At 40.8% G+C, this 14,903-nt stretch overlaps 1 protein-coding gene across 1 annotated transcript in view; it reads left to right on the top strand.

The window, feature by feature from the left end:
- The window catches only part of LOC114327204 (probable multidrug resistance-associated protein lethal(2)03659), a 205,465-nt gene that overhangs the window by 37,445 nt on the left and 153,117 nt on the right, over nt 1-14,903 (top strand). Inside the window, exon 2 of the mRNA XM_050660975.1 lies at nt 12,989-13,090. Coding sequence (XP_050516932.1) covers nt 13,008-13,090 — 83 coding nt within the window. The 5' untranslated portion in view covers nt 12,989-13,007. The remainder of the gene's footprint in view (nt 1-12,988; nt 13,091-14,903) is intronic.

Below are 14,903 nucleotides of genomic sequence, written 5' to 3'. Positions count from 1 at the left end.
ATATTGGGTTGGCTTTCTTCCTAATCATTTTGGATCTTTCTGTTATTAAGTCTAATTTTAGTTTGGCTCTTACCATTCTATGATCGCTGCCTGTGGTAAAGCTATTAAGGACTGTGACATCGTTGAATATATATTTTTTGTCACTGATTATGTAGTCTATCTCGTTTCTGGTCTTACCATCTGGGCTTTTCCACGTCCATCTTCTGTGATCTTTTTTAGAGAAGAAACTATTCATCTGGTAAAGATTTTGTTGTAATAGAAATTCTAGTAGTGTTTGGCCACGCTCGTTTCTGCCTTTGGATCCAAATTTACCTAGTGCTGTTTCCTGTTCATCCTGCTTTAGACCGATCTTTGCGTTAAAGTCGCCGCATATAATCGTGTAATGTGTTGGTGTTTCTTTCAGTGCCGTTGAGATGTCATCGTAGAAGTCTTCAATCTCCTCATCCGGATGGTTCGTTGTTGGTGCGTATACCTGAATAATCTTTATTTTATACCTTCGGTTTAGCTTTACGATTAAATAGGCTACTCTTGTGGATATACTTCTTGTAATCACTATGTCATTTGCAAGTCTTTTGTGTATAAAGAATCCAACTCCCCCGACTGATTCGGTTTCACTACCTATACTATAAAATATATGCCCTGATTTTAGTGTTGTCAGGTTTTCTCCATGTCGTCTTACTTCACTGACTCCAATGATATCCCATTTTACTTTTGACATCTCGATTTCCATTTCAGTGACTTTTTCTTCAGATAATAATGTTCTGGCATTGTAGGTACAGATAAAGAGTGTTAGAGGTTTTTTCGTCTTTCGCGTCGTCAGTTTTTTGTCCCCCCCAGAATCCTTGGGACAGACTGATAAATCAGTGTGAGAGTTTCGATTTCTCGCTATACTCACCTGGGGTACATCCGCTTCTGTTTTAAAATCTGACATTTTGTTGGGAGGTATTTGCCTTAAAACACCACGCTGGCAAGGCGGGTTGGTGAGTTTTTAATTCAGCCGCTCATTGTGAGTACCGACGCTGTTTGAAGCCGCCCGCTCCGGGTCAGACGCTTCTAGGTTTGTGATCTTATACTACCCCTAAAATCGAGGGTTGCCAGCTCCGCCATCTTCGCCGTACCGGAAGTATTCTTCGTCGCCTTGGATGCCGTTCTGGACTTCATCCGTGACCCTGGACAAGGGACCCTTAGCAGGTACTAGCTTCCCGGGTCAAGAAGCTCCTGGAATCTGTGTTACATAATTGGAAAATAATAAAATCCGACATTTGCGATGTTTTATAAAATGAAAGCTAATGTAGCCGTATTTATTGTTACGTTTGTAAACTGATTTCCACGAAAATTGTTGTTCTTGTAACTTTCGATGGGTATAATGACTGGAAAAATATTAATAGGACACTTATTCAACATGAGAGATCTACTGAACATATTTCATCAATTGGTACATTTAGTCAAGAGAAGTAGTACAGCAGGACAAATTGTAACATTAATGGAATAAAGTTGTTTAGAAAAAAGGAAAATTGGAGAAACGTACTTCAACGAATAATAGCAACCATTAAATTTTTGTCCAAGAACGGTCCATCCTTTTATGGTTCAACAACCAAATTATTTACAAAAGGAAATGACATATATACCGTGTGTCGAATTTAAGATGAAGACAGCCCTATATTTTGGTTATCAAAATAAATACAGATTTGAAGTTTTGCACAGTCATACAGGTTAAATATTCACATTTTTTAAGATACTCAGCTGGAATTTAAATTTTAAACGCAGCCTACTGCGACTCCACCAACAGGGTAAATTTTCGATATTTTGCTTCGCATTAGAGATATCGGAAAAATTTATTTAAAAAAGTTGTTCCAAATATTAGTATAACCCCACGTACTACATTTTATGACAAAATTCGCACTTTTAGTTTTTCGATTATTTATAGCCAGGACCCTAAAACTTAAAATTGGCTGGCCCGAGATGCATCTCGGGACAACTGAGATGAATTTTAGGGTTCTGACTACGAATACTGAAAAAAATATGGATTTTGCCATGCAATTTGGTATGTGGCGTTAGAATAAGATTTAGAAGCACTTTTTCAAATAACTTTTTACGATATCACTAACGCGAAGCAAAATATCGAAAATTTACCCTGTGTGCGGAATAGCAGTAGGCTGCGTTTAAAATTTAAATTTCAGCTGAGTATCTTAAAAATGTGAACATTCAACCTGTATGACTGTGCAAAACTTCAAATCTGTAGTTATTTTGATAGCCAAAATATAGAGCTGTCTTCATCTTGAATGCGACACACTGTAATAAATTTTATTTACTGTTAATAAAAATTTTAATTTCTGGTGCAACTATATTTCTATTAAATAATTAATTCATTTAAAAAAGGTATCCAGATTTACCCATACGGCTCACACTTCCTCTAAGGGGAAAATTGATATCCCAGATACCTACGGTATCAAAAGGATTGAGCTCTGGTGGGACTCTTTCCGTGTTATCGAGCCCTAGGTGACTTGGAATGCAGGTGTATCTCCCAGAAATTTTCGTACGCATCTGGCCGTCGCGAGTAGTACAGCTTTCTGCATGGTCTTATAAAGATGTTCATTCAGACCCAGCTTTTTTATGCTTTCGAGGAGGGTCTTCGGAATGACTCCAGTAGTAGACATAATAATCGGTATCGTCTGGGTACTTTGCATTCTCCATTGCCTTCGTATTTGAATTTCTAGATCTCTGTACTTGGCGATCTTTTCAGTAAATTTACTACGTAGATTATCGTTGTTAGGTATCGCCACATCAATTAGTGATATTTGTCTTGTTAATTTATTAACTAATACGAGGTCTTGTCTATTATGTGCCACTGTTTGGTCTGTGAGCACAGTGCGGTCCCAGTATAGCTTGTAGTTGCCATCCTCAAGCATACTCTCAGGGACGTATTGATAATACGGGAGATGGTCTGTTTGGAGAAGTCCCAGCTTGATAGCTACCTCTTGATGAAGGATTTTTCCCATTGCGTCATGCCGTTCCTTGTATTCAGTTGCAGCAAATGCCTGGCAGTCCCCTGTAAGAGGTTGGATGGTTTCTTGGGCTTGACATCCATATCGGCATCTGTCGTTTTGAGCCTGAGGGTCTTTGATGATATATTTCAGGTAATTTCTGGTTGGTATAACCTGATCCTGAATGGCCAGTAATGAACCCTCCGTCTCAGGGAACATCTTTCCTGATGTCAGCATCATCTCATTGTTTGATTTGCTTGTCTAGAAAAATGTTTTAGAAGAAATGCGAACAATGTGTGTCCCTGTTTAGGATTTTGTCCTCTTCAGGGTTTGTGGTGAATGTTTAGTGTTGGCAGCAAAAGCAAACAGTCCGAAAAACACACTGGGGCAAGCGCCGTGTCCTGGTGTTCTTGGATCCTTGGTTTGCCGGACGGTGGTGTCCAGAAGGCTAAGAAGACAACAGAGAAGAAAGTTTGATGGATTGTTGTTGGTTCCATAGACATTTACGTGTACTGTCCGTGCTTTGCTCTCGACCAGTCTCCCTAGAAACCATTGTACAACGACAGGCGAACCTGCGTCCCTCGTCGGCGGTCAGGAGGTGGCTTTGAGCGCAGCGTGGACAGTGAGCGTTCGAGTGGAGAAAATAGTTGCGGCTATTTTCTTGGGACGAACAGGTATAATTGTGCAATGAAGTTGGGAAACCGCAAAGAACCAACTTCTCCCTGTTCGGGGTAGGGAAGAGGAAATGTTAGAGGTGGGTACGGTAGGCTAACGGGGTAGCCTCAAGGATGTTTTCGTACTCCACCGGGAGTTCGTCAATGCATGTTTGCATTAGAGCGGACGGTACATGAATCTTTTTGCGTTTGGGCTTTCGGTGGAGTACGTGGCCGGAAGATGAACAGGAACATTTGAGAGATTCTTGTGTGTCGGAAGGGGGGCCGTTGATTACTTTGATTGTGAAGTTCCTGTTCAGAGAGTTTATTCTCTCGGTGATTTTGGGGGTGTTCGAGATGTTATGGATTTCGTTTGAGGGATATCGCCCGTGCTCATAGTTACATCTACGCAAGATTCTCCGCTCTGTCCTCAACAACCTCTCTTGTTTTTGTCTTGAGCAAAGAGAGTAGATACATGATTTGTACTCCATGACGGGTCGAATAAAGGTCCTGTAAGTGTGAATGAGAGTCTTCTTGTGTGTCTTGCCAATTTTTCCCGAGAGAGCGTTAAGAAGTCTGGCCCTGTTCCTTACCCTATCTAAAGTTGCCTTTAGATCTGCGTCCCAATTGAGAGTCCTGGTAAACAGTACTCCCAAATAGTTCACAGTCGGGCTAACAACAAGCCTTTCTCCCAACAGACTCAGAGGATGTTGGTCGTCATCATTACAAATGATTCTATTTGACACAGAAGGGGCGCGAAACACAATTGTTGTTGTTTTGTTCGCATTCAGCGTGACTCTCCACTTACAACACCATTCGCCGACGCCGTCCAACAGAGCCTGGGCTCTTCTGAAGAGGAGTCTTGGGTTGTATCGAGAGGTAGTTGAGAGCAGAGTCGTGTCGTCCGCATAGAGAAACAGCCGAGCACCTGGGATATTTTGGTTAGTGATGTCGCTGTTGTAGATAATGTACAACAGCGGCGCTAGGACTGAACCCTGGGGAACTCCAGCTTGTGGAGTGAAGGGGGTGGACTTTTGATCGCCTATTTTAACTCTGACAGTACGGTTGTGGAGGTAGGAGTGTACAATTTTGGTAAATTGCAATGGTAGCCCGATGTCCAGAAGTTTCCGAACAAGCCCGTCGTGCCAGACCTGGTCGAAAGCCTTCTGCACATCCAGAAATGTGGCTATGGCGATTGAACCATCGTTGATGGTTTGAGTAACTTTGGTAGTGAAGTCTATTAATGCATGTTTAGTAGATTTACCTGACTGGAATCCATATTGGAATTTTGGTATGATATTGTGGTTTTCGAGAAAGTTATTGAGCCTCTCTTTTAGGATTAGCTCAAGAACTTTACCCAGAGTATTGATTAATGAAATTGGTCTATAGGATTCCACGTCGGTTGGGGGTTTGCCTTTTTTCAAAAGCATGATGGTGTTGGCCACTTTCCAAGGAGTAGGAAAGTGGCTGTTTTTGAGACATGCATTGAATATTTTAGTTAGAAGAGGGATGATACTCTCTGGAAGTTTTTTGAGGCACCTTCGGTTGATGCCATCAGGTCCGGGAGCGCTGTTTTTGCCGATTTGGCAAAAGCTCTCCGTTTCCCTGTCTGTGAGGGGGTCCATGATAGGATCATAGACTGGAATGTAGTGGTTGAGAGTAACATTTACAATGTATTCTGTGTTGAATTTAAATATGCGATCAAAGTTCGGGTTATCTGGCGTTTGAAAATTGTTTTGAAGCGAATTTCTGAATGCTTCGGCTTTCCCTTCTGGGGAGTTGACTATGTGATTGTTGACCAACAGATGAGATGGTTGAGATAATTTTTGTTTTGTTAGGACTTTGAATTTTTGCCAGAATTTACCTCCGTCTCTGTAGTCCAGTTTTGAGGTAGCATCTTCCCACCGGCGAGCCGTTAGGACAGATATCTCCCTCTTTATCCTGGCACAGATCCGGTTGTACTCTGTTTTGATAAGTGGGTTTCTGTTGGCCTTGTATTGACGTAGAAGACGTCGTTTTTGTTGAATTTTGGCAATGATCTATTGTGGAAGTGCCGGTGATGTATAAGTTATTTGTTTGAGTGGAATTGCGTGCGTGATCGCCTCAGTGATGAGGTTCTCGATATCGGTTGCACTGGTGTCGATACTATCGTTAGTATCGAGTTCGCCTAACATAGGGAGATTTTGTGTGATGAAGTTTTGGAATTCAGTCCAGTTAGCGTGACGATAGTCTCTTATAGATCTTGGAGGGTTTGGTTGTTTTGGAATGAGTATGTCGGTGTCGACAAGAAGAGGTACGTGGTCCGACGTTATCGAATCACCTATGTGGCATCTATCCCCGAACCGATCCAGAATGTTACTAGTAACTAGGATGTGGTCGACAATAGAAGCCCCATTGGCGTTCAAAAACGTGAATTCAGTGTTGGTGATTCTTGAAATCGGAAGGTCTAGTAGATAATCCGTGAGGCGGATGCCTTCTGGGTTTTGACGATGATCACCAAACTGTGTGTGTCTACAATTTAGATCGCCCATCAACACAGCCTTGCCGAGCCTCGAAAAGTACTCTAGCAAATGCCTGTTGAGTGGTTGATCCGGGTGTTTGTAGTAAGAGACTATCGTGAGGGTTTCGTTATTGGGGATGTGCACGTCAATTGCCAGGAAGTCCACATCAGGTGGACGAAAATTTTGTGGGAATGTGTGTGTGTTGTGCGGTATTCCGTGTTTCACGAGAATACCATTCCCACGTGAAACCTGACAACGGCTTCGATGGATGATCGAATATCCTGCGAAGTGTGGATCGTTTTTCGACAGAGTATCTGTGAGTGCGAGGATCTGGATGTTATGCTTCGACAGGATATTCTTGATGAGGGGTCTCTTTTTGGAGAGACCCTGACAGTTGACCGTGCCTAGGGTGAAATCCATAAAGGGAGGGTGTTTAGTGGTTGGGGCGGAATGTCACCGTGACATTGCTCCCGTACCCGTGGACCACTGTGGAGTGGTCGTAGACTTGGCTAATCAGATTAGCCGTGATTGCAGCGATATGCTCGCGAAGTTCAGGCAACAAGTTGAGCAACAGAGCAGTCTGAATAGACAAGATGTTCTTTGTTTCTGTAGGGAGTTCGAAAGGGGGGAATGATCTTTCGATCGTAAGTGGCTGTATTTCGTGTTGGGCGGAGGGGATGGTGTGTCTTTGTGGACACTTGTTGGAGTATGCAGGGTGGTCACCACCGCAATTCGGGCATTTGGGTTCCTGCTGTTTGGTGCAGGCGCTGGACTTGTGGTTACCGCCGCAGTGGGGGCAGACGAATGCTTTTTGAGGGCATTCGTCGATGGAATGTCCGTTGATGCAACATTTGCTGCAATATTTTGGAGTGGGGATTGTAGGGTCGGAGCCATGAGGAAGTTCGGCATTGTAGATTTCGCCATCTAGAGTTATGCCTCGGCTCAGTGCTGACGTAAATCTCTCCAAGGATTTGGTCACCACCTTGATCACTTTAGAGTCTTTGCCTGTTTTATAGGCTTTGACTCTCCACAGTCTTTCGACCGGGAATTGCTGTTCTGTGAGCAAGTCGGTGACCTCCTGCTCGGAGTAATCTACGTCGATTCCGGTAATGCAGAGGAGATAGGTAGGCTCTTTAGCGGAAGTGTTTGCATTTCTGCTACGGCTATGGACCGTAACCATGGTTTGGCCAGTTGCTGTGTGGATAGCTTTCTCGATATCCCCTGCATTTATAGGATTAAAAAGTCGAAGATGTGCGATTCCATGTGAGAGAACTTTACAAGAATGAATTTTGTTGGACAAAAGAGTGGTGGCATTTATTTGCCGAAAGAAGGTACGTTTGTTACAAAGATCTTTTGGGAGATCTTTGATTAGATATTCGGACAGTGTGGGATCGTTTATGGCGTTGATGACGTTTTGATTTCTGGCTTGGGTTTTGGGGCGTGGATTGGCTGCGGCACTGGCGTAAGACATTTGTCTTATTTGTCTTCTTTGGAAGACGAAATCGTTCGGTTCAGGATTGTTTTCAGTGCTGATGGTTGCTTGTGGTTGAGAAGAGGGTTGCTGTTGAGAAGATTGTTGTTTCGGTTGTTTGGGTGCTTGCTTTGACGGTTGAGTTGGGACTTTGGGTATGGCACCGTGAATATTCCGAGCGCTCTGTCGCTGAGGACCAGCCTGTGCTGGTGTTCTTAGAGGCGGAAAATCATTAGCATATCGCTGCAGAAGGGGGTTGGAGGCGTCGTCCTGCTCGATGCGAAGGTAGGCCTCGCGATACTTGTTGCGGACGATTTCCATCTCCGCGCTAAGCGTCTCGAGGTCTAGCTCCGCCGTGAGCCGGTTGTAACCTCTGGCTGGGGGTACAGTGCCTTCCTGATGTAAGGAAGAGAACTGGTTGGCAGTAGTGGTGGCTGTAGTGGTGGTGGTGGTGGTGGCAACGCTTGTCGAGGTCGTCGTCCGAGGACGAAGCGACCGGGTGGAGCTGACTGACCTTACAGAAGAAGGCATTACAAATGGGTGAGGATGCAAGTCGAGCGATCGGAGGGCACCTCAGCCTCAAGGTGTTCTGGGGGGTAAACCCCAGGGATAAAGGTGGCTTGTCCACCCCTCCGTGCTTTTCCGGCGTAAGACAGTGACTATAATTACCTGATGGGTGCAGTTTACCCTGCTGCTGGTGGGTCCCTCGTTGAAAGCCTTTTTCGCAGTTAGTTTGGCCCCCTTACTCGCACTTGTTCTTGTAACCCTATGTGAACACTAGGTAGAGTTCGGGGCGAGCGAACTCGCTCGAGCCCAGGGCCAGAGTATTCCTCTGAAACCCAGTAATCCGTCTACCTTTTTGGTTTACACGGCCAAGCGTCGTTGGTTTTTCACGCTGGTTCCAAACTAATAGCTTAGGGCTAACCGTGCGCCGCTTCTTCAGCACTTGGTGCTCTCAGGCTTCTCGCTGTTCGTCGGTAAGAGTGGGGTGTGCTAGCAGTGACCTTACTCTTCGACGTCCGGGACGAGGTGATGTCAGCCAGTAGTTCGACGCTATATTGTCGACATAATCTTGGCTGACCTCATTGGGATGTCGCCCGTGCAGAGGTTTACCCATACAGGCGCGCACTTTTTCGTCCTTAGTAAGGTGGTTTATGCGCATTTCTGGTTCCCTCAGTTTGATGGGTGTTGTGTTATCTACTGCGCAGATAGCGCGATGTAGAGTAGATGTCTCAGCCTGCATCTGAAAATAAGTTCTTAAATTAGCAATTTGTTTATCTAATTGCTCACCTATATCCATAAGTCCTCTTCCTCCTAGATTCCGTGGTAATGTTGTTCTTTCTACTGCACTTTTAGGATGGTGTTTTTGTGCCTTTGTGAGGTGTGTTCGTACTTTTCGCTGAAGAGCTTCTATATCTGTTTTTGTCCACTTAAAAATACTAAATGAGTAGCTAAGCGCGGAACATGTGTAGGTGTTTAGTGCCTTAAACAAATTTCTACTGTTAAGGTGTGAGCGAAGCAGCTGTTTTACCCTTCGTATAAACTCAGTAGTTATCTCTGTTTTCATTTGTTTATGGTCAATTTTCCGCGCTTGCTTTACTCCAAGATATTTATACATATCGTTTTCACCCATGGCTTCGATGTTCTGGCCATTTTGCCTATCGAATCCTCCGGGCTGTACTTTTCCTCTGACTATATTTAAAATACGGCACTTATCTAGTCCGAAGTGCATACTAATATCATTAGAAAAAGTTTCTACAGTTTTTAGCATCTCGTCGAGTTGGTTTCGAGTGGAAGCCATTAATTTCAAATCATCCATGTACAATAAATAAATGATTAAGCTTCGCCACCACATTGTTGTTATTTTTGATGCTAAAACCTGCATCTGAGGAGTTCAAGAGCTGAGATAGTGGGTTCATAGCTAGACAGAACCACAGAGGACTCAACGAATCTCCTTGAAACAGGCCCCGGCTGATTACGATATTTTTAGTTTCGATGTTACTTTCACCAGGTATTTGAAGGTGAATTCTAGTTTTCCACTCTGTCATTATATATTGTAAAAAGGTCACTATATTATCATCGACTTTATATATTCTCAATATATTTATAAGCCATTCATGCGGCACTGAATCAAAGGCCTTCTTGTAATCAATAAAAGCAGTAAATAGATTCCTCTTTTTGGAATATGCTTGATTAGAAATGACCGAGTCGATGATAAGTTGTTCTTTGCAACCCATGGAACCCTTAGCGCATCCTTTCTGTTGAGGCTCTATGATATTTTTCAGAGCACAGTGTTGGTAGATATGCCGGGCTACACAGGATGTGACCAATTTATACAAAGTTGGAAGGCAAGTAATTGGGCGGTATTTTGCTGGATCTTGGGTGTTATTTTGATCCTTCGGTATTAAATAAGTGGTTCCCTGAGTTAGGAATGATGGTATATCCTGCGGGTTAGAAATAACATGATTAATTAGTGTTGATAAACATTCATGAGCACTCCAAAACTTCTTGAGCCAACAGTTTTGAACTCCGTCTGGTCCAGGAGATTTCCAGTTATGAAGCTCTGTGATGATATTTGAGACTTCTTAAGTGGTGAAGGGTTCGTAGAGAGTAGTAGTGTAGTGTTGGCAGTTCTGTGCCGTATCTTCTATCCATCCAGCATTGTTGTTAAGAGCAGCTGGTGTGGAAAGTTGATTTCCCCAAAACTCATGGATTTCTTCTTGGCTTGGGTAAGACTTATCGAGATTTTCTACGGTGGAATTGAGTTTTCGATAGAACGCCTTCTCAGCAGTCTCAAAGAGGGCATTGTCGGATTTTAGGTTGTTACTTACTTTGTACCTTCTTAGTCGTCCTGAATAAACTGAGAGTCTTTGTTTTAATGTATCCAGGCACTGTTGGGCTGTATTGTTTTCTGAATCGTATCTTGAGTGTCTTGCAGTATTCCGTATTATTTCTTCAGCTCTTCTGATGACTCTTGTACTTCTTACACCTCATATATATTCTATGACTTGACCAATATTCCTACGCAGCGATTCAATCTTTCCGAGCAGTCTTTTTTCCCAGGGTGCAGTTCTGCTACCAGTCCTTCCATTATTAGTACCCCGTCGTGTTCTGATCTTAATGCCCATTACATTAGCAATTGCTGTTGCTGCACAGTAGATTAGCATGTGCAGATACTCTAATGTGTGGGCTTCTACGACATAATTGGGTAGGACTTCAGTGTTCACAATTTGTAACAGCACACCTAGTCTCTTACAAGAGTTTATTCGTGGTAGCGGTGGTCTGCTAAGTGGGTTTGTTCCATTAAACTCTTGTACAGCACGTGCCATTTCGCTTACTAGGTTATCATGTAGCTCGTTGTTTTCCTGCTCTGTATTGTCAGGTTGAGTTTCTTGTATGGCAAGCTCAGGAATCTGCTCATGAACTTCATTGGGGACTTGATCTTCAATTGCAACATCGTTATGAATCTCCCGTTCGACTTCGCTTCTGATGATATTGCGTCTAGTCTCTGGGATAAGGTTGTTTCTTATAATTACCCGGTATTGGTCTGATACTTGTTGCTCCGATACTTGAATATCTGGGTACGTCCTGCAAAATTCGGCATACAGCTGTTGTCGGTAGCCGATTGTTTCTTGGCCGAGGTTTTTCACCTTGTAGTAGAAGCGCAAAATTTTTTCATTAATGGACACAGTCCATTTCATGCGCTGCCTCGGCCGTCCCGCTTGAGTGAGCGCCGGCTGATGATCCAGCGCAGCACCTTCGGCGATAAAAAGGTATTATTATTATTATTATTAAATCATATTTAGGGGCCCGAAAATTGTGTAGTGCCTCGGGCCTGATTTGAAGTAAAATAGCCTCTGACTTTCCGGCGACCCTATATTATGTAATTTTGGTTGGAAAGTCAAGAAAGTGATCGGAAGACCCAGCAAACAGCGACGCACAAGCTCTTTTAGGAGTTCCGTGTATGAAGAAGAGCAGCCAATGACAAGCAAGGGTGGAGGCAAATAATAAAGAAGTCCAAGGCTCAATTTAAGCTGTAGTGCCGTAGAAAAAGAAGAAGTACAACAATAGCCATCATTCAAGTAAAGGGACTTTTGGGCCAATCTATATGTAATTTATTGCTATTTAGACAAGGCGGAAACGGCGGGTTCGTTGGGAAAAATATTCCCATGAGATATTTTTGCATAATCACATTCGTGAGACATCCCAGAATGAGGATCAAGAAGTCGCCCACGTGAAAAGTGGGCCAATTTTTTTTAACAATTTTTTTTAATCAAATTGCAAAAATCAATATTTTGGCCCGGACTATTTTTTTAGGTTTTTTGGACCATTCTGGACAAAAAAACTCTCTTATATTTTTTCTCTAAAGTTGATCTTTTTCGAGTTATAAGCAATTTAAAATTTGAAAAACGCGAAAATGGCCATTTTTAAGACTTAATAACTCGGTTAAAAATTATTATTATAAAAGTCAGAAAGTGACTAAATCAAAGTTTAAAGTCGCCGCGCCATGATCCTGAAGAAATCTGTGTCATTAATTTACTACTAAGCTGTTATTTTTAATTAATAAAAAGAGCGGTTAGATCATATTGACGCCACTGTAAATGTGAGTGCGAGTAAGATGCACAATTGGACTGCTGGAATGGCTTCTCTCTCGCACTCAAAGTTTACAGCTGCCGCACACGTGCATGGCGCGTATTATTATTACATAAAAATAACAGCTTAGTAATAAAATAATGACAAAAATTTCTTCAGGATCTTGTAGGGGTGGCTTTAAACTTTAATTTAGTCATATATTGACTTTCATAATAATAACTTTTAACCGAGTTATTAAGCCTTGAAAATCGCCATTTTTCGTTTTTTTTTCAATTTTAAATTGCTTAAAGTCGGAAATGATCAACTTAGAGAAAAATTATAAGAGACCTTTTTTGTCCAGAATGGTCCAAAAAATTAAAGAAAAAATTGTTCGGGCCAAAAATATCGATTCTTGCAATTTGATTAAAAAAATTTTTTTTTAAAAATTGGCCCACTTTTCACGTGGGCGACTTCTTAAACCTTATTCTGGGATATCTCACGAATGTGATTATGCAAAAAAATCTCATGGGAATATTTTTCCCTTCGAACCCGCCGTTTTCGCCTTGTCTAATTATAGAAGTGTAATAATTTGATAAATTATTCTGAGAACTCAATTTGTACTCAAATTTGTGGATGCAGTGATTTACTTTTTTTTTGTTTAATATATTTGGCTAAAATTTACCTTATCATTATCAAGATAAGAGATATATTGCTAAGATTATTTTTACATAAAAATATACTTAAACTCTTAGTACTTAATTAAGTTATTACATAACGAAAGTCAAATATTTGATCCATGTTTTTCAGTTAGAGCTAAAATTACAAAATGGAGGAATCAAAAGGCCAGACTGCAGAACAAAAACTTAATCCAATAGATCGATCAAGTTATTTCTCCAATTTATTATTTTGGTAAGTAAATCTCAAGTAAATATTTAGTATTCAATTGTTTGTAAAAATTTACTGTAATTGATGGATTTGTTACTTGATGGAAGTTCATTTTATCTAACAATAAAACACTGAAAACTATCTGAAATTAGTCTAACTACCACCACAGAAAGAACCCAGTACCTTCTACTCTATCACATTTACTGGCAAGATAACAACAAAAATAGCCAGATACATAAAAAAGAAAGAAATAACACCAGCTTTCAGAACTAACAACAACTTAAGCAAATATATTAAGAACAATAAGAGCCGAAAGAGAAAACAACTACAGAGTGGTGTTTACAAACTAACTTGTGGTGACTGTCCGAAAACTTACATCGGTCAAACTGGCAGAACCGTTGACAAACGGATAGCAGAACACAAAAGGGCTTTCAACAATAGAAAAACATACACTTCTTTCTACATACGCACTTCACCTTCTAGATCAGAGGTTCTCAATTTGTGGTACATGTACCACTGGTGGTACATATCATTATTGGCGGTGGTACACAAAACACAGAAAAAATTAAAATAATAGTACTTAGTAAGTATTGATAATACAATTTAAAATATAGGTGGTACCAAAAATAACAAAAATAACTGTAGGTGGTACATCACTCAAAAAGGTTGAGAACCGCTGTTCTAGATCATAATCATTCTTTTAATGAACAGTTTCATATTCTGGATATTCAAAATAAAGGCCTTAAGCTATCTTTATTAGAATTTATGACAATTAATAAATTGAAAAATACATATATAATTCTGAATGACCAACTCGAGACAAACAGCTCCGCATTCCTCAACCTCTTCAGTGAAAGACTTTAAAAAGGCAAACACATAGTAAATTAAATCACTTAAGAAAGGCACTCTGCCGAAACAGCTGTAGTCACATATGAAGGCATTGGGACCAGTAGGGGACAAAACACAATTTCGTCAAAAATGAGTTAAAGTAGAAATCGCACATTTTAAGACCATATTAATGTCCCAAAAAGAAAATTTCAGCAGTTTTCTCACAGATGGCGCCGCTGTAGTTAAGTCCCGTTGTGTCACCATTACTTTATATTGCAAACTATATATATATATAAATATAAACTTAGGAACAATAAGTTTATTAAACGTGTAGCTTGTCCTCTTATGTTATATTTTTCGAACCTAAAAATATTAGAATTGTTCTAAAGGTTTTTGTGGCTTATCCCTTTTTAGTAAAATACCTACTTTATTGTAGGAAAATGAATAGGTTTATACCCCACAGATTTCTCGAGTTCTCTTGCCAACTCCAGAAAAGAAGGCACCTTCTAAATGGAGACACAAGGATACCCAACGACATAAAAAGTTAAGCGCAAGACTAAAAAAAATCTAGTTTACGAATATGTATATAAATACAAAAGGGAAGAAAATAGAACCAAAAAGATTAGGTGCACCTTGCGGTTGCAAAAAACAGTGTAGGCAGAAATTGGTGCTTGCCAACAGATTCTACCAGATATTGAGAATAATGAACCACTGGAAGACATTGAACATTTGGACGACTTTACAGATATTGAAAATTTTGACAATTGAATTATTTTATTGTTGCATTTTATGTTCATATTTTAGAATATAATTTTTTATACAATATAATACATATGTAATAATGTTTTTAACCGTCAAACTTTTGGTGACTAAAAACTTAATTGTGTTTCTCTCTGTAAGAAAAGGAACTGTATTATTTTACGTACAATATTAACGATTTACAAATACATTACCTGTAAGAAAAGAAACAACATTTAAAGCTTATATTCTAGATTCTAATTTATTCTAA

This window comes from Diabrotica virgifera, chromosome 9 (genome assembly GCF_917563875.1).
Source record: "Diabrotica virgifera virgifera chromosome 9, PGI_DIABVI_V3a".
NCBI lineage: Eukaryota > Metazoa > Arthropoda > Insecta > Coleoptera > Chrysomelidae > Diabrotica > Diabrotica virgifera.
The sequence above is the reverse complement of the archived record's forward strand: the minus strand, read 5'-3'. Positions and strand labels throughout refer to the sequence as shown.